This window comes from Lepidochelys olivacea (genome assembly GCF_965140295.1).
Source record: "Lepidochelys olivacea isolate rLepOli2 genome assembly, chromosome: 25".
Classification (NCBI taxonomy): Eukaryota; Metazoa; Chordata; order Testudines; family Cheloniidae; genus Lepidochelys; species Lepidochelys olivacea.
In genome coordinates this window covers 8,071,592-8,090,960 of record NC_140435.1, presented here as the reverse complement: position 1 = coordinate 8,090,960, position 19,369 = coordinate 8,071,592, and the positions used below count along the sequence as shown (strand labels likewise).

General features: G+C 56.2%; 1 protein-coding gene across 1 annotated transcript in view; it reads left to right on the top strand.

The window, feature by feature from the left end:
• ATP8B3 (ATPase phospholipid transporting 8B3) overlaps positions 1 to 18,329 on the top strand; it is a 44,119-nt gene extending 25,790 nt beyond the window's left edge. Inside the window, exons 15-27 of the mRNA XM_084614435.1 lie at positions 359 to 550; positions 1,120 to 1,232; positions 4,603 to 4,767; positions 5,339 to 5,450; positions 5,826 to 5,901; positions 7,052 to 7,184; positions 8,506 to 8,770; positions 9,266 to 9,489; positions 10,858 to 10,941; positions 13,206 to 13,445; positions 15,625 to 15,763; positions 16,244 to 16,374; positions 17,298 to 18,329. Coding sequence (XP_084470561.1) covers positions 359 to 550; positions 1,120 to 1,232; positions 4,603 to 4,767; positions 5,339 to 5,450; positions 5,826 to 5,901; positions 7,052 to 7,184; positions 8,506 to 8,770; positions 9,266 to 9,489; positions 10,858 to 10,941; positions 13,206 to 13,445; positions 15,625 to 15,763; positions 16,244 to 16,374; positions 17,298 to 17,576 — 2,153 coding nt within the window. The 3' untranslated portion in view covers positions 17,577 to 18,329. The remainder of the gene's footprint in view (positions 1 to 358; positions 551 to 1,119; positions 1,233 to 4,602; positions 4,768 to 5,338; positions 5,451 to 5,825; positions 5,902 to 7,051; positions 7,185 to 8,505; positions 8,771 to 9,265; positions 9,490 to 10,857; positions 10,942 to 13,205; positions 13,446 to 15,624; positions 15,764 to 16,243; positions 16,375 to 17,297) is intronic.
• Positions 18,330 to 19,369: the final 1,040 nt, after the last annotated feature.

Genomic DNA, 19,369 nt, shown 5'->3' with positions numbered 1-19,369 from the left:
GCTCCACACTGGGGTGTTCATTTAGAAGTAACGAGCTGGGGAACAAAGGCGTCGGGGGGCAAATCCTCTGACTTCTGGGGAACCATCATGGCGTGAGGCCAAGTGAATCCCTGCAACCCTGAGCAGAACTTGCTTTACTCGGGGGGGGGTGGAGGGGGGAGGCAACCAAATGGTGCCATCCAGGAGCCAGGGGAATGAACAGGCCAGACACAGCCGTTCGCATGGAGCTTTGAAGCCACTGTAGCCCTGGCTGAAGATTGATCATGGCCCTGTAGGCAAAGCCAGTCTCCTTCTGAGTGCTGACTCAGCTCAAGCCTAATGGGAAGAGCCTTGTCTGTCTCTTACTCTCTTCCTTTAGCAGGTGAGCTGGTTTACCAGGCAGCTTCGCCGGACGAAGAGGCCCTGGTGATGGCAGCCAGGAACCTTGGGTATGTCTTCCTCTCCCGGACACAGGACACCATCACCCTCAGCGAGCTGGGCACAGAGCGGACGTACAGCTTGCTGGCCATGCTGGACTTCAACAGCGTCCGCAAGAGGATGTCCATCCTGGGTGAGCCGGCCGGCTGGGGGCTAGGTACTTGCTGGTCACTGCAGATTGCTGCGTGCCCAGCCGCTGGAGGGCAGCATCGCTCCCACCTGTGAAGACCTCCGAATGGGAGTGGCACTTTTCAGCGGTCATCCTAGGGGGTGCGGTGGGGCAAAAGGCGCCAGGCCACCGAGAACCAGCCCTGAGAGTCTCCCTTCGCTTTGCTGGTCGCCTCTGGTGCCTTTATGCAAACCTGGCCTTTAAGGGTGCGGGGGTCTGTGAGCTGCCACTTCAAGGGCCGAGATAGCCAGAAAGGGGCTGCCCCATTGGAGGAGACTGATCGGAGCAAAGAGGGGTCCCTGGGACCCATTTCCCCCCTGCCCCGCCAGCGACAATCAGGAGTAACTCGGGTGATGTCGTTGCGTTGCCAGTGGAGGAAATAATCTCAGGGCGGCACCGTCTGCTCGCTGCCATGTCTCCCCAACCCCCATGGTGTTGCCCTCCGCCCCCAGGTTCCTCGGCAGCCGGGGAGGGGCCGCAGGGCAGGGGGAGACGCAGAGTGCTCCGTGGTTAAGCAGGCTCATTCCCCGCAGTGAGAGACCCCGAGGGGAAGATCCGGCTCTACACGAAGGGGGCGGACGTGGTGATCCTAGAGAGGCTGCATGAAGATGGGCCTACCAGGGCTTTCACCCAGCTGGCACTGGATGTGAGTGCGGGACCAGCCCTAGAAGGGGTGGGCTTACGGCTGCTAGTGCTCTCTCTTTTTCCCTGCGGCCCGGGTGTGATCTCACTCTCGCTGTCTCCCTAGCTCCATGTGATTTGATTCAGCCTAATGTCTCAACCGCGCATGGTATGAGGGCCCCAAAGCTGCCAGTGCAATCGAGGCCTAGAAGCCTCTGCCAGTTTGCTCCTGCTTCCCCAGAGCTGGCTCCTGGCTCCCCCCGGTGCGTCCATGTCCAGGGGTGACAGGTGCAGTTACCCTGGAACTCTGACAGCAGCATCACCAATTCTTGTGACTTTATGGCAGCTCTCGTGGTATTTGGTGTTTTCCCGGCTCCAGGAGTCATGTGATTAGCGGAGACACTCAGAGGCGGATTAAGCTTTTGTCGGGCCCTGGGCCAGAGCAAGTGGGGGCCCCTCCTCAACTCTTCTGCCTGCAGTCCCCCCTCCCCACGCTTGTGCTGGGGAAATGGGGTCGGGGTGTGGGGGCTTGCCCCATCCCCGTGCCCGGCACCCCCGCCGGGAGTGGGGTCTGCACGTGGGGCCTTCCCTGGCTCCGCCTGGCTGGCACTCCTGCTGGGGAGCAGGGTCGGGGCACAGGGGCTTCCCCTGGTCCCTGGCAAGAGCACCAGGTGGGTGGAGCAGGGCAAGTCCCTGTGTGCTGACCTCGCTTCCTGGCAGGAGTGCCAGGCGGAGCGGGTCGGGGTATGGGGGTGCCCATATTTCCAGGCCCCCACAAGTGGCTAGGGCCCCTGGTCATGGGCCCTGTTGCCCAGTGGCTAATCTGCCACTGGAGAAGCTCCGCTTTCATTTAAAAAAGAAGAAGTTTTTCTGGTCTTCCTGGTTGCGGATAAAAGCTTGAAAACGGGGCCCTGAAGGCTCAGACCCAGAAGGCACATGAAAGAGAACCCCAGAGTTACTGGTTAAAAAAATCTCATGACTTTGGAGCCACGCTCGTGATTTTCTGGGGCCTGACTCAGGCTGTTCAGACGCCGGTGGGGTCAGAAGGGTCCTTCAGCACGGACCTCTGGAGCATCCTGTTGTACAGTAACTCCTCACTTAACGTTGTAGTTTTGTTCCTGAAAAATGCAACTGTAACCCTTCTGCCCGTCAGAGTTGGCAGCAACAAGGGCTGGGTTCAGTATCTAGGGCTTCCATTCCAATAACACAATGCAAAACCGGCTCGAGCCCCCACCCAGTGACCTGGGACAAATATATACCACCTCCGCTGGGTGCCTCCAAGAGGCAATACTTCCCCTCTGGCAAGCACAGAGTCTGAGTGTAGCAAAAAGCCTTTTAATAACAGAGATAAACAATGTGGCATTATGTTGGGGAAACACCACGAACAGGATTAATAACACAACCCATGAGCAAAAACACACCCCAAGCAAATTGGGGCATGTCCTTTCCCTTGGGTTCTTGAGTCCAGCAACCCCAAATCACCCGAAGTCCCAAGGCCCAGAAGTCTCTGTCCCTGGTCAGGGCAGCCCCAGAGTTCGAAAGTTTATCTGCAGAGTTTTACCTCCCAACCTGGGTGGAGATGGGGGGGGGGAAGAAGAGGTAAGGGGGCACCTTATATCTGAAGCTGACTGCCCCACAGCTCCACAGGGCTTCGCTCCGCTTCGTCAGCCAGTCCACAAACTGCTCTGCTCAGCATTCCATAAGCAGCTCCCACCGTCCCATGAACTGCTCCGCTAGCCGGACCATGAACGGCTCCGCTCCGCTCCGCTCCCCACAAGCAGCTCCTACTATCCCATGAACTGCTCCACCAGCCGGTCCACAAGCTGCTCCAGCCCTCCCTCAAACTGCTCCACAATATATAGTCAGGCTCCCCCACTACTTAACACAACACTCAGTGATTTCAGCTCTTAGTCAGTTTTTAGCTCTTTTGTGATTTCAGCTTGTAGGAGGGGAGCCTTAGCGCTGGTGCACCATTAGCCCAAAGTGAACTCAGCTCAGCAGCCTGTAACTAGACTCCTAATGGAATCAACATTAGCTCTGATATTCTACAGTGGAGAGAGGAAGAAGTGCAATTAGCCTGTAAAGCCCTCACAGGGGGAGGGACACTATGCCATCATGTATAAATACCTATCCCCAACCTCTCTCAATTCACAGAGTTTTGGAACCCATGACCCTTGCCTAGCGAGTGCTACTTAGTTGATGGCGAGTCCCTCCATCATAACAAAAGGCCCAGTACAGTTCCAAGCACAGTTCCCATAATCAGGGTAATAACAATTTATTCTTCCTGCCCCAATAACAGAGATGCTGGGGATCCCACAGCAGCCAAAGTGACCATTTGGGCAGCTATGGCCTCATTCTAGGCGGGGTGGGTGTGCCTATGCAAATGAGATCAGCCCCTGAAGTTCTTTTCCACAACTTGCCACACCTCACCACCAGATGTCAGGGTGGAGCTCATCCTGACTCTGCTTACACAACTTTAAGTGAAAAGATGTTAAACGAATCCAGTTTTCCCATAAGATTTAATGTAAATGCATGGGGTTAGGTTCCAAGGAAATTTTGGGGGGCCAGACAAAAGGCATTATAGACTATACTGTGCTGTACTGTGGTTGGGAAGTGCCCCGGCTTACCTCACGCAGGCACAGCCCGCTTCAGACAAGGACGCTAGGAAGCACCTTCGCAGCAGCAGTGGCAGCTTACCTGGAGAAGAACAGGGGCTGACTTTGCTGGGGGATGCTCCAGACCCGCCTCTTCCCGTCGCCACTCCACTCCAGGCCCACCTCTTCCCACCCCCACTCCACCTCCTCTCCGGAGCACGCCGCATCCTCACTCCTTCCCGCCCCCAGAAAGTCCTAAGCGCCACCAAACAGCTGTTTGGTGGCGCTTAGGACTTTCTGGGTGGGAGGGGGAGGAGCGGAGACGGGGCGCTTCCCTGCTCCTCTCCCTCCCTCCCAGCACTTCGCGCTTAGGACTTTCTGGGAGGGGGAAGGAGCGGGAGCAGCGGAGATGCAGCGCTGGGAAGCTGGGGGAAGCGCTGGGAGGGAGGGGGAGGAAGCGGAGAAGAGGAACTTGTGCAGTGCGCCCTTGTAAAGTCGCTGCTCTTCCACAAAATCTTACAAGCAGTGGACAGAGCAGGCAGCCAAACGACATTATAAGGGAGCATTGCACAACTCTAAACGAGCATGTTCCCTAATTGACGTAACTTTGAAACAACGTGAAGCGGGAGGACGCTAAGTGAGGAGTTACTGTACCTGAGCAGCCTCCTAGAGGTCTCAGCACTGCAGCTGGCAGTGGTGATGTGGTGGCAGTCATGTGACGGCCACCGTCGCCTCGTTAACGCTGATCTAGCTGCAGTGTAACTGACCTGCCTGCTGTATTCCCGTCTGTCCCCTCTGCAGAGCTTCGCAGAGGAGACCCTGAGGACCTTGTGCCTGGCCAGCAAGGAGGTAAAGGAGGAGGACTACATTGAGTGGAGCAAGAAGCACCATGAGGCCAGTGTCTTGCTGCAGAATCGTGCCCAAGAGCTGGATAAGGTGTACGAGGAGATGGAGCAGGATCTCCAGGTAGGATCAGGCTCTCTGAGGGCCGAGAACTCAGTGGGGGCCTGGTAGGGGAGGGAGGAGGCAGGATCCAGGGCTGGCTTGGCATGGCTGTTGCAGAGTCTTACCCCAGGTGTGACTCCACGGGTCTTGATGGTGCCACAGTTTGCCAGCGTAGGGCTTAGGGAGAAAGGCCTCCCCTGCTTGATGCTGACCTGCAGGGCCTACCTGGAGGAGGGAGAGGGACGCTTGGTCTCCATGGCCCTCTGCCCACAGCAAGGTCAGTCGTCATGGCTGTTTTTTGTGATGTTGGGCATCTGCCCCCTGGAGACTGGGCTGAGAATCCACCAACTCATTTCATGTAGGGGCCACCGAACAGCCACCAGCTGGGAATGGCTTTTGGTCAGTCCCCACCTGGGCTGGAGTCTGCAGGACGTGGCAAGGAGAACTGTGATGGAGAGATCATTTCTGGGTGGGTGGGTAGACCAGGGAGCAAGCCCCACCCCTGAATCCTGGTCCCCTTCCCATCCTGCTCCACCTCACTCCATCCTGCGTGCACAGATCATTAAACCCTCCTGCGGTCCTCCTTCTCCAGCTCCTTGGAGCCACAGCCATTGAGGATAAGTTGCAAGATGGGGTCCCCGAGACCATCCAGCTGCTAAAAAAGGGGAACATTAAAGTGTGGGTGCTGACTGGAGATAAACAAGGTACGAGCCACATGGAACCTCAAAGCTGGACTAGAACCCCCTGTTCTTGCTTGGGGCAGGATACTCCCCTACAAGGGCCCCCACTTCCCTGAATTTCTTCTGCATTGCTGGTCTCTTTCTGGGACAGTAACATGTAGCACTTTCCATGGGTACAGAGGGGGAAACTGAGGCAGAGGGAGCAACCTGCCTAAGGTCACTCAGCAAGAGCAGGACTAGAACCTATGTCTCCTGCTGCCCATGCAAGTGGCAGCTGCTCAGCCATGCTGGGAGTGGCATAGCAAGCGCTAGGAGTGTGAGTGGGGACAGTGCTGGGGTATTCCCCTGCTGCCAGGGGGCCCCTGTTGTAGCCGCAGCTTGGTGACTTGTGCGTTTCAGAGACAGCGGTGAACATTGGCTTCGCCTGCCGGCTGCTCTCGGACGACATGCAGATCCTGGAGGAGAAGGAGATCTGGTGAGTGGGTTCCCGGCCCCTCCCAAGGCCTGTCTTGTGGAGTGGCAGGCGGGAGATGAAGCGCTCACTGGGTGATAGGAGCCACACTCAGAGCCATGGTAGAGCATCTCCAGCCTCTGTCTTGTTATTGCAGCCCTGGGCTCCTCCCAGCCCCCCCAGCCCCCCCAAGCTTTGCCAGTTCCCCTCAGTCCTGACCCCAGCTAGCCCCCTGCTAGCCCAGCCCTGGGCTCCCTGCCAACTCCAGAGCTCTGACAATATCCCTCAGCACCCTGCTAGCCCAGCACTGGGGTCCCCCCACCCCACTCCACAGCTCTGCTAATGCCCCTCACTCCCCCCCCCAGCCCTCTGCTATCCCAGCACTGGGGTCCCCCCCACACCACAGCTCTGCGATGCCCCTCATTCCCCCCCCCATAGCCCTCTGCTATCCCAGCACTGGGGTCCCCCCCACTCCACAGCTCTGCGATGCCCCTCACTCCCCCCCCCAGCCCTCTGCTATCCCAGCACTGGGGTCCCCCCCACTCCACAGCTCTGCGATGCCCCTCACTCTCAACCTGCAGCCCCCCTGGAGACTAAAGCCCACTATTCTCCTGCAGAACGTGAGCAGGAAAAGCAGCCACAGGGCTCCTACCCCATGAGCCCACATAACGCCCAGCCACCCCTTCCCCAGGGGCTAGGAGTTACGTCTGCATGGCCTGTTCGGGGCGGGGCTGCGTGCCAGGCAGGGGGCTGATTCTGGAGAAGGGGGCATCGTGCCGACTAGGAACTGCAGCCATCGCCTGCCTTCCCACGGGGGAGCACTTCAGACGCGGACGTCCGCCCTGGAGCGGGAAGGTGAATTCCCCGCTCGGGGAGATGGACCCCGGCTGGCTCCGATGGCGCCCTTGTGCGAAGCAGAGAGGTGTCGCTGGAGTGGTGGGAGGGGCTCGCCAGCCAAGTACAATCCCCTCCCTGGGTAATACTTGGGGTGGCTGGTCTCCCCTGCAGCTCAGACCACCCTGGCTGCCAGGTTACAGTCACAGCTAGTGTGGGTGTAGACGTGGAAGGTTCAGCAGCCTATGCCCAGAGCTGCCCAGCCTCCCCTGGGTGGCCCCCGGGCTTGCCTTGGCTTTGACCCCACGTTCCATCCCCTCCCTGCCCCTTTCTTGCACAGTGAGATGCTGGAAGCCTGTTGGGTGAGCACCAACAACCTGGGCAGCAGTAGGGAAGCCCTGTGCAGGTTCCAGCAGCACTCGGGGGGCTTGCACCAGGGGAAGATGGCCTTAGTCGTCACCGGAGACTTCCTGGTAGGTGATGCTTCGCCGCTCCCTCCCCTTTGCTGTGCAGTGCCAGATGGACCATAGTTATCTCACTGGAGTCCAGCAGGGAGGAAAGCAGGGGGTAAAAACAGCCTAAGCGAAGCCTGGGGGAGATCGAACCCAGGAACCCAACCCCAAGTGCCCTGCGTGGATTCTGGGGTGGGGCCCATGGCGAACGCAAGGTTATTGCTTAATTTATGCAAATCCTCCCTGTCCCGAATGATCCCAGGATCACCCCACCTGCCACTGGAATGCAGCTCCCTCTGGGGCGCAGCACTGCAGCTGTTTAGCAATGCACAGCAATGCCAGCCAACAGTTTAGGGCTGGAAGTGAAGATGGGTCTGGCCCCACCGGGCCCTGCAGCGGAAATGGAAGGAAGCCAAATGTAGTTATGTTTACCAAACATTTATATGACGGTAGCACCAAGCGGTTCCAATCAGTCTCAGCATTGTGCTGGTGATGCTCCGAACACACGAGAAGGCGTGGCTCCTGGCCCTGCCCTGAAGAGTTCACGCTTTAAGAAGAGCGGAGGGGTGGGGATGAGGAAGAGGGAGGCCAATCTAACTCATGCTTATAGACACTAGCAATTAAAAAAACTAGATAAATAAAGGTTTCAGAGGAGCAGCCGTGTTAGTCTGTATCCGCAAAAAGAAAAGGAGTATTTGTGGCACCTTAGAGACTAACAAATTTCACAAAAGCTCATGCTCAGATAAATTGGTTAGTCTCTAAGGTGTCACAAGTCCTCCTTTTCTTTTTGTAAATAAATAACGTAAGTGTCCAGCAGCCCCTCCAACCACCGGTCCCTGGCAGATTTTTCCTCGGCAGCAGGGGAGAGGGGGTCTTGAAGAGACATTTAAAGGAGATGCTGGCAGTGGCTTGTGGATTGGACACTTTGTGCTTCCTATCGTGCCTCCAGTCTGAGGGTCTCAAAATGCTTGCTGAATGAGGGGGAGAGTTTGCAAAGTGCCCAAGGGGTTTAGAAGCACAGATCCCATTGTACATTCGTGGGCCTCACGTTGCTAAATTGCGGGGTCACTTTGGAAAATCTAGCCCTTCTGCTTTATGGTGGGCAATTCTTACCCTGTTTTAGAGGAAGTGACTCTCTGGAGGTTGCGGAAAGACTTGGTGTTGCAGCTGAGAATAGAACCCAGGAGTCCTAACTCTCGGTCCTTAGCCTCATAACCTCATAATCATCCTCCCCCGTCCCCACCAGCCAAGTGGGGTTTGGCTCGGGCACAGGGCTAGCACCCCTTGCCCCTGGGGCGCCGCTGGTCTGAGGCCATCTCATGTGTCTCTGCTCTGTCCTCAGGAGAAAGTCCTGGGCACTGCGGAGAAGGTGAAGAGGAAGGAAGGTTTCTGGGCGCGGCTGGTCTGCTGCAAGGCTCAGACCCAGCCAGTGGCAGACAGCTTGGTGGAGAAGGCTTTTGTAGACCTGGCCACCTGCTGCCAGGCCGTGATCTGCTGCCGGGTCACCCCCAAGCAGAAAGCCCTCGTAGTGCAGCTCGTGAAGAGGCACCGGAGTGCTATCACCTTGGCCATCGGGGACGGAGCCAACGACGTGAACATGATCAAGAGTGAGGCCTCAAGCTGGCGGGTTGGGGATTGTGTGTGCTCAGGGAGCCCTGCATGCTCAGCACAGATACCTCCTCCATGCAGGCTCCTACCTTCTCCGGCTCCCTGGATAGCAACCCCTCCCACAAGTCATCAGCCGGACTTCACCCTGTAGCCTTCTGCAGCTCAGCACAGGTCACGGTCACTCGAGTTAGAGGGGTGACTCTGTCAGATGGTAACAGTCGTGAGCTGTTCTCCTCTAGTGGCCAAGCCACTTTGCCAGTATGTTACAGCCACAGGCTGAATCCGTGCCCCTCCAGGTGGCCCTGGGGTTCCCCTTTTGTTGCTGATCGGTCCTGAGCTCACCCGCAGGGGCTAGGTCTCAGGGCAGACGCAGGTCAGTCGAAGCAGTCTAACCCAACCCCGCAGGACCTGGGCTGATTTCCCCACCTGGGGACGTGTATAGTGTTTACCCTGAGGCCCTTAAGCCCTGCCTCTCTCTCTTTCTTCCTCTCCAGCGGCTGACATTGGGGTTGGAATTAGCGGGCAGGAGGGGATGCAGGCTGTCCAGTGCAGCGACTATGCCCTGGCCCAGTTCCGCTACCTGCAGCGGCTGCTGCTCGTGCATGGCCGCTGGTCCTACCTGCGCATCTGCAAGTTCCTCCGCTACTTCTTCTACAAGACCTTCGCCGGCATGATGGTGCAGATCTGGTTTGCTTTCTACAGCGGCTTCACGGCCCAGGTCAGGCTGCAGTCCTGGCTGTGCTGGGAGGGTGTGGTCACGTCGTGCACCCTCTCTCCCCCTCCTACCCTTTGCCACCCTAGCCAGCCCTTTCCCTCTCCTCACAAAAGGATGGGCTGTCATGCCATGGCTGAGGCTGGCATCACTAGCACCTGCGACGGGGTGGACGTGTATCCTTTGTCTCTGTCCTGGTAATGTGCCCCTTTCTGCGCTGCCCAGCTTTGCTGTAACAGGGCACTTGGCTTTGTTGCTTTACTACTCTGCTGCCGGTATGGAAAGGTGACCCAGGACAGTTTCTGGAGTGGGCTAAATGTTAGACCTGGAAGGCAGCTGACTGACCATCCAGCAAAGGTACCCACGGGCAACATCTCAGCAGTGAAAAATCCCCTTGGGGTGAAAGCCTCCCTGAATCCATTCCAGGTGGGCACAGAAATCCAGGCCAGGTTGTGCCCAGGGTTCCATGTGGCCCTGGAGTTTCTACAGCATTCAGCATCTGCTACAGAATTGTCCACTAGGAATCTCTGCTTCCACTGGAAAACAATAAGGCCGAAGTTTACAAAAATGACTCCTGAACTTTGGGTGCCCAGGTTGGGATGCTGCAGAGGGTCCTGATTTTCAGCAAGGGCTGGGCACCCGCCCTCTGGAAATCAGGCCCCTTTGAGGGGGTCTCAGGTTGGGCCCCCAAAACCACTAGTCCCTTCAAAAACCTTGAGCTAAATTTCTAGCTCTTATGGTCATGAAGAAAACCTCCCAAACATGAACAAAGAGCCCGTTGATGCAGTGAGGCCCGCAGGGAGTCTGAAACAATAGCTCTGAGAAGTGAGAGCTGCCCCATTCAGCTCAACGGGTGTGTTGTCTCTGAAACCTAGTGATGACCATTTATGTACCAACATTCTTAATCCTGATCCAGCTAAAGTGCTAATCCCACAAAGCCAAACGACGTCTCACGCCTTCCCAGAGGCCAAACCCGCCGCCTCCCCCACTGACAACTTCTACCAACCACTTCTGCCTTTGAGTCCAGCATGCTGCGGCAAATTGAAAATTAAACATTTAGGACCAGGATAAAGGAAATGGAGACCAGTCTCAGATCATACAACCCTGGGGCCTCTGGCTGCACTGTCTCGTCAATTTCATAGTTAATCCTTAATTTTTTAAATGTGTCAGAAGCTAGTGCACAACCTCCATTCTGCTACAGATTTGCAGGCACTTTGGGTTTGATCCAGAGTCCACTGGGACTTGGTGCTGATTGCAGTGAACACTGGATCAGACTCTTTTAGATCCCTCTGGCTGTGGGGCCCATGAGACTCCTCTTACGTCCCTCTTGTCTGGGTTTGTGCTGATTGCTTTCTCCCATCTCTCCCCCTTTAGCCTTTGTATGAGGGCTGGTTCCTTGCACTCTACAATGTGTTCTACACTGCCTACCCCGTGCTCTCCATGGGACTGATGGAACAGGTAACGTTTTCCATCTTGCTGCATGCTGCCAGGGACAGCCCTGCAGCCGGGCTGTGGGGTGGGGGTCCTTGGTTCATTCCACCCATTCTTTGGATCGAATACGTGTGTTTGCCATTGCGTAGCGCAGATTGTGAGCAGGCTGCTCAGCTGCAGTAAATCAGTGTCTCTGGCGCTGACTTCAGTGGGTCTGCATCGTGTGGGGATCTGCCTGCCCACACTTGACTGTGTTCAATCCCATTAAATACCCCTGCACATTATGCATGCTAGCACATTTGCACATTATGCATGCTAGCCCTCTGCCCTGCCTATCCAGCCACAATGGCCTCTGCGTGTGTATCCCAGAGAGGCCAGCTCAGCTCCCAGCAGCAGTGCACTCTGGGATTGGCATCGTAAGATATCCCAGGAACACCAGGGGAATCATGGGATCAAGCTCCCATAATCCCTCCTTTCCTGGGCATCGTAGTTCCCCAGTGTGTATCTCACAGGAAGGTGCAGGGGTGACCCTCGCTGTCTCTGGTTTAAATAGCAAACGCTGGTTGCAATGTTACTCGTGTTTTAGACGTTTACACTTCTTTCCACCACGGATGGATTAGTCCCTGCTAAAGGTGACCTGCAAAGGACATGGCTGATGCTGGCTTAGTGCCCTTACCTGGCTTACAAACAAAGACTGAAATGTTTTTGATTTTTTTCCCTAATTTTTTTCCTGCTTGTTTTTACGTTCTGATAGTACCCGGTTCACAGTGACGCCCATGGCGCCAGGCCTACATGCAGAAGGGGCCCCACCCCCCTGCTCCACCCTGAGGCCCCATCCTCTCTTGGCCTCTTCCCCCGAGGCCCCGCCCACGCTCTGCCCCAAGGCCCTGCCCCCTCATGGCCTTTTCCCCCTTCCCACCCCTCTGTTCCTCTCTGTCCCTCCCCCCTTTGCGAGCGGCAGGCGGGGCCTTGGGGGAAGAGGCTGAGCAGGGAAGGGGCCTCTGGGCAGGCAGAGTGGGAGGGTGGGGCCACCGGCCGGACGCTGGGGGATTAATCCGGCGCTATATTCCGATGTCAGGTCTTGCCTCCCCTGTTTTTCCTGAGAAGCTCTGCAGCTGCCTGAGAAGCTAGCCGGGCACGACAGGGCAAGAGCCAAGGAAACGGACCCTGGGTGATTAGGGAAGGGAATTGCGGTCAGAAGGAGGGATTTCCAGAAACCCTCAGTGCCATCCTAAATCCATGCTCACTGACATCAATGGGAGTCTGAAAATCGCACCTGGACTGAGTAACATGCGTTGCTTTTGGTTGATACTCTCTTTAACTCAAACACCTAACCAGCTGTTGGGAGGAAAGCGCTCTATGGTAAAGATTCAGCACCTCCTGCACCTTCAGTTAAGGGCCAAGAAAACTCCTCATCCCCATTTCTTGGTCTTCCTATGAGACCGCCAGAAAAAGCAGAAATTTCCTAAAGTGAACAGCCAGGCAGAAACCCCCCACCTTGTTTTGAAAAGCACCTTTCAAGTCTCCTGACTGGCAATCTTAGCGAAGCAAAGCAGGGCACAAACTCAGATCTTTCCCTTTGCGGGTCACTTTTGAGGAGGACACAGTCAACCTGGTTATGGACCCTCCAAGGAGGGGTCAGCTCTTTGCAGCGTCGCTGGCTCGGTCTTTCCATCTTTCTTTCCTCCAAGATGCTCCATGGGACTTAGAATCTCAGAAAGGTCGTGCTGGAAGGGACCTTGAGAGGTCATCTAGTCCACCCCACTGTGCTGAGGCAGGGCCCAGTCTACCTTCAGGCCTGGCGGTGTCCCTCTTAAGTGTCCTTGATCAGATTGTGCATGGTACTTCCATGCCTCTGAACCTCTCCCCACTAGGAAATGGTAGCAAGGGCTCACGCCACCCCGTTTGTGAGCGGGGGCTGCGCTCCATCTCCCCTGTGCCTCTCAGCCTGCTTCTCCTCCATCTGCTGGGGTCTGGGATCTAGGCCTCAGCATTCTGAGCTCCTAGCTGTGTATGAAGGCCACACACAGAGACTGCACATGTGTCCCTGGTGCTGCAGTACCGCAAACTCTCATGCCCTCCCTCCGGCACATGTGGGTGGATGGCTGGCTCCCCCACCGGCCCCTCCTTTATATCTCCTCCCCCCTCTACCAAGCTCATGTGGGTGGGCTCCTCCTCACCCCAGGCTCATCACGTGTGCGTGTAACGTGGCTGGGAGGGTGACCTCATTAATGTGGGTGGCATCTGCATGTCAGAGACCCCCATCTCCCTTTCTTCTGGCTGCTCGGCAGGATGTGAGCGCGGAGAAGAGCCTGAAATTCCCCGAACTCTACAAAGTGGGCCAGAGAGACGAGCTCTTCAACTACCGGGTCTTCTGCGTGACCCTCCTTCATGGCACCGTCACCTCCTTGGGGAGCTTCTTCATTGCCCTGTGGGCCTTCGAAGACAGGGTCGGCAGCAGGGTTGTCGGCGATTACCAGTCCTTCGCCATAACAGTGGCCACCTCGGCCTTCCTGTCTGTCCTTGCTGAGGTGAGCCACGGGCTCCCCTGCCCCATCTCAGAGCAAGGAGCCGGGGGTGGGGGGGGGCACCCTCCAGGACAAATGTAGCAGGGCAGAAGTGGATAAACTGCGCCTCATTTGGAGCAGCATCTCAGCAGATGTAGGACCTTGAGCAGCACCATGTGGGCTACTGTTGAGGTTGTTGGCCTAAAAAGCACCCCAAGTTTCCAGGCCTTGACACACGGGGACCAAACGGGTGTCGTTCCACCAGAGTCAAGGGCTGAAGCTGGCCTGGTCGGTTCTAACCATCTGTGGCTGGACGGGTTCCCTGGAGACAGCCACTGGCCACGTGGGGGGAGGCGCAGCAGTCTGAAGGGAGATTGGCTCGGCTTGGCATGGGCCATCACGGGGGGCTGGCGTGAGTTGGGGAAGGGGCTGGCTCTGGCGAGGAAGAAGAGGCTGTTTTGCAGCCAGGAGGCACCGGGTTAGGAAGCTGCTTTGTACAGCTGTTTGGAACCCAGAATTCTGGGCAAACGGTTCATTCGGGATCGGAGTGAAACACCAGCATTTCCCCTGGAATGAAAATCCGGAGAACATTTCTAGTCAGGGCCAGCGAAACGTTTCGTTCCAGTAACGGTCCAACACTTGGGGTTGAGAAGTACAGACGTGTCATTTCCACGTTACTGGTTATTGCTCGTTTCAACTCTAGTATATTAAATATAGGAACTTAGGGAGGGACTGTCTGTGGATTGATTCCAGGCCATGCTGTTGCAGGAAGCCCAGCAAATAACCCCATTCATAAACATCGCCAGCTCCGGATGTTTGCCCCCTCTGCTCCTCTTAAAAGGCGGTTCCAGAACCTCCCTCTGACGGCTGGAAACCTTCTCATTTCCAGCCTCAGTGCATCCGAGTCCATAGACACGTCTAATGTTAAATGTGACACTAGCACTGAACTTTTCATGTACTCTAAAAGTAAAACTGAAGTGAGGAAGTTGAACCCTTGTGACCGTGGCAAAGGGAGATGTTTCAGCGTTATTGAAATGAAACGAGAAAGTCAAAACGATCCCATTAGTCTTTTCCCGTAGAAAGTGTCACTGAAATGACCGCGTCCCCGTGGGACGTTTTGATTTTGGTGAAACGGCGTTCCCTCGTGGGCTCCTCTGTCGAAAACATTTTCAACCCCTTTGAGCCTCCCAGACTAGGAGATCATCATAGAATATCAGGATTGGAAGGGACCTCAGGGGGTCATCTAGTCCAACCCCCTGCTCAAAGCAGGACCAATCCCCAATTTTTGCCCCAAATCCCTAAATGGCCCCGTCAAGGATTGAACTCACAACCCTGGGTTTAGCAGGCCAATGCTCAAACCACTGAGCTCTCCCTCCCCACATAAGATGAGCCAGATGAGCCCGTGTTCTGTTAGGGGAAGTGCTGGAGATCTCCCCTGTTGGTTACACCCCTGCCAGGGGGTGACACCAACACTTCCCAGCCATTGCTAGCCCTGGCCGCACTCTGCTAGCACCAGACAAGCCCCCCTGGCAAGCTCTGTGTTCTTAGGGAACAGCTACACTGGCCCTGGAGGTGTAATTTCCAACGGCAGGAGCTCTGATTGAGCAAGTGCAGCAGTTGGTGCTGCGGGTGGCAGGAAGGGGTGAGCGCCCCAGGACGAACCCCGCTGAGATGCTAGGCGTGTCCTCGGGGCGGCTTTCCCCTCCTGCTACCCCTGCGGCTGCCCCAGCGTTTTTATGCACTAGGTCACTCCAGGCTGCCCCGGGCATGTCTGCCTGAGCTGCATCTCTGATGTAGACCCGCCCTCAGCCTTTTCCAGAGTGGGTCTAATCGGCGCGGAGGGAGGTTTTCCAAAGGGCGAATTGGATTTGGGTGCCCCCTTGCATTGACCGTTAGAGCCCATCCCTGCTACCACCAACCGGACTGGCTCACTTGGCAGCAGTGACTTTCCTCAGCGCTCAGCCATGGCCTAACTGCTCCCCTGGCAATCAGCAGGAGAGTTAACGGGCCAAGAATTAGGCCAGGGCCGAGCGCAGGGGCCAGTCCCACCTGCTGTGTCAAAGGCCTGGGAGAACTCTCCTAGGTTGAAGGCTACGCGAGCAGCTCTGGGGAGTGGAGGCTGCCGGTTCCTGGACTCAATCCCAGAGCTGGCTGCAGAGTCTAAAGGGTTAACGGGCTGCCAGTTCTGCTTCTTCCTGGACAGATCATCATGGACATTAAGTTCTGGACCATTCTGTCCTTCCTGACTGTCGCAGGCAGCCTGCTGTTCTTCTGCCTCTTCTCCTTCCTCACTCAAAATTTCATGGTCTTCAGAGAAGCCCCTACCATCTTCCGCTTTCCAGGTAAGGGCACCCCCAGGGACCCCATGGTGGAGGGACTCGCATCTGGGGTCGCTCCCTCTCCCCACTCCCGCCCCATTTATTCTGAGCCCTCCTCTCTCGCCCCCTGCTCAGCGGTGTCAGAAGCAGGAAGTCGGACCCAGGCTTCCCTCCACATCCTGGGGGTGTTGTGAGTGTTTGGAGATGCCAGTCCTCTCTCCCCGGCGGATCTGAGTCATGATCCCATTGGCCTTGGGCAGAGCCCTAAATTCATGACTGATCCATTCCTGCTGTATCCCTGCCTCCGCATGGTCCGGTGGGCTGTGCTGGGAGAGCGGCGTACTGATGCCGTGTGAGCTGGGATGATGCATTGGACGCTGCAGTTGCCTCAGGGTGCGGTCTCAGACCCTCTATCCCCGCCAACCGGGCCCTGGAGATAGGTAGAGTCATTATGGTCTTTCCCATCTCCTGTGTGACTCACCCTGGCCTGCGTCCTATTGACAGATGCCTCCCAGAACGCCCTGACCGATCCGTATGTCCTGTCCGTCATCCTGCTGTGTGTGGTGGTGAACACCGTCCCCTCCCTCACCGTCCGCTTGCTCCGCGTTATCACAGGCACCAGCGCCATTCAGCATGTAAGTGTGGCTCTGGGCGATGGGGTGGGAGACAAGCATCTTTGAAGGCCCTTCCCTCGCAATCCAGGCCCTGGGCTATTCTTGAAGGGTCCATTGCCACGCTGAGCAGGCACGTCTCTAGCCTGGGTGTGGCTGGATTTATTAAAGGGATTGGCTGTTGCCGTACGTGCTGGGGTAAGGACAATCCGCTCTCATGCTTCAGGGCACCAGATGATCACCTTGGTGGTCAGGAAGAAATGAGCCAACCCACCACGGGCACGGCAAGATACATTGATACAGGCTCCCCTGAAGTGTCAGGTACTGGCCATGATTGGAGCCCTGATGCTGGGCTGGAGTCTGATCTTGTTCGACATGTCCTACGGCATCTATGAAAGGGCCCTTTGGTTTTCTGTATTGCCAGTGTGATGCCATCCCGTCCTTGGCAACAAGATCCTGTATGTTCATTGGAGTTGAAATCTCCTGGCCTTTTCTCATTGCATTGTGGTGGGAATGGCCAAGCATTACCCGTTCACCCCCATTGTGCCTGGGGGAGCAGGAATATACATTGCCAGCACCCCCTGCTTTCCCCTCCTAGTTGGGGGTAGGTCTGATGGCTCCCCACTGGCCTAGAAGCAAAGCCAGCTGAATCGATGTCCCCCTCAGGCTCCGGGTTGAGCAGCGCTAGCGGGAGGCTGCCTTCCCCTGGTTCTGCTCGCTGGCCGGGTGGGAGGGAGCCAGCCTGCACTGCAGGGGACCTGCTCTGCCCAGGTGACAGATGGGAACCTGAGAGCTGAAGACACTTGTCCCAGGCCAGACAGAGAGGCTGGGGCAGACCCCAGATCTCTCAGGCTGGTGCGTTCACCCCTGGGCCAAGCTGCCTCTCTCAGCCCGAGTGTTCTCTCCCTTTGGTGGTGGTGACGTTTCTCTCCTTGGCCCCCCTGCAGAAGATTCGCTTCAGGGACACGCGGGTGGCGGAGAGCACCGTGGAGCTGAAGTCGCACTTCCGCAGGGGCTCCTTGCAGCGGCGCTCCAGCTATGCCTTCTCCCACAAGGAGGGCTACGCCGACCTCATTACCAGGGGCGCCAGCCTGCGGGTGAAGGACTCCAGGAACCGAGTCCCGGTGAATGGCAGCAGCTACCAGAGCATCCGGCTGCCCACCAGGGAGGGCGCCACCCCCAGCGTAGCTTCAGGCCCCAGTGTTTTCCTAAAGGAATACAATTAAAGAGATTTTAAGTTTCACGCTGCTTTTGGACTTAGGAGACTGCTTCCCAGCTGGGTCTGGAGGCTGCGGACCATGAGTGCTAGCCAGGCACTGAACTAGCTGCATGGCTCCTTTAAGGGTAATTTTTTCTATTTTTTGACTGCCAGAGAAGTACTCCTTTGCCAGCCTTTCTGAAGAGCAACAGTGACACCTGGTGGCCACTAGTGTTATTTGCAGGCATGAATTGTCTGTGGGATCCTCATTGATGTTCCAGGTTATGGTTAATCCGTCATGCCAGCTGCTGTGTCAGGGAGGAATAAGGGAAGGAAGATTAGCTACACTGATGTATCAGGCAAGGACTATTCATGCTCTGACCAACTCAGTCTTTCATACACTGTGCTCAGACTCTCTTAACTTGGCAGGAGTACACAGAGCGGAAGGATGGTGGTCTCTTTCTGCCCCAAATCTCTCACCTCTCGAGCTCACTAAAACAACCTCTGTGTTGTAAGGAACTCGCTAGTGCTTGTGTGCTCAGCGGCCCTCTCCTGGATGGACTCAGAATTGCTCCAACTATGGGTCATAGGCCCTATACTGTTAACAGGGATTCTTACTGACCTTAAAAGACCAAGGCCTGTGGCTTTGGAGCAGGAGGATATGGATCTTGTATCTGCTACAGCTGTGAATGTGCAGACAGCCAGTGCGTGCAGCAGAGTAAGTGTGTGTGCGGGGGGTGTCTGGCCCCAGCTTCTTATGGTATATTCCGTGTTCTGAATTAATAAAGTACCCAGTACAACGGGTGTGGTGGATCTGGCTATTTAATGCCGTATGGGTCCTCTTGAAGGGTTGTCTGGGGAAAAGGCCACTGCTATTCTGTGGTGCAGTAAAACCCTGGTGGGTCACGGAGAATAAAATACCTGGAGAAGCCCAGGTGGCGGTGCCCAGAACAGCCAGAGAAATACCGGTGGGGCACAGGAGACCCAGCCCACCGGTGCACCAGGTCTGGCAGAGGCAGAAAAAAATGGAGGAGGCTGGAGGTGAAACCGCTTGCAGGTTTATGACTCCCCTCTCCTCTGTTTGCATCCCTCCCCCATACACCCCTTGGTACCGGGATTGGTAGCAGGCTAGAGCCAGGACCCTTTAAAGATGCTGTCAGGGGTATTGTCTCTGGACCCAAAGGCCCGGGTGCTGCTGCTCACCAACCGAAGGATTAGAACATTTCCATGTTCTGAGTCTGACTCAAGGCCTGGATCTGGCACAAGGCCTGTCTGGGTGTCATTGAGACGTCATGTGGGGTGGATCCTTTCGCAGCATCGGGGCCTGATCTGACATTTCCCTGCTGAGGTGTGAAGCGGATGAGACTCCATTGTGCTCTTCTGCAGCTGCATCAGCTCCTCCGGGCTGATGGAGGAGCAAAGTCCTCAAACCTGGGCTGCTCTTCAGCCTCTCTCGTAAGACCAGGACAAGCAGGTGTCCCACGGAACTGGAAGGCAGCAGATTCAAAAACCATCAATAGTCTGGTGCACAACAGGTGTTTAACCTTTGGAACTCCCCACCCCTGGCTCTCAGTGAGACAAGGAGCCTAGCAGGATAGGTGAGAACACTGATTAAGTAGATGAACCTTCCTGCTACCAGGCACAAACTACTACCAGCTACTAACTGGTGGGGTGAGGAAGAAACTTCCCACAGGGGAGGATTATTTCATAATTGCCCATTAGGATTGCTCTGTACTGTCCTCTGTGCCATGAATTACTTGAATTACTTGGCCCCCGGGTCCGATCCGATTTAGCATCTCCCACAGGCCTGACCCTGCCTGC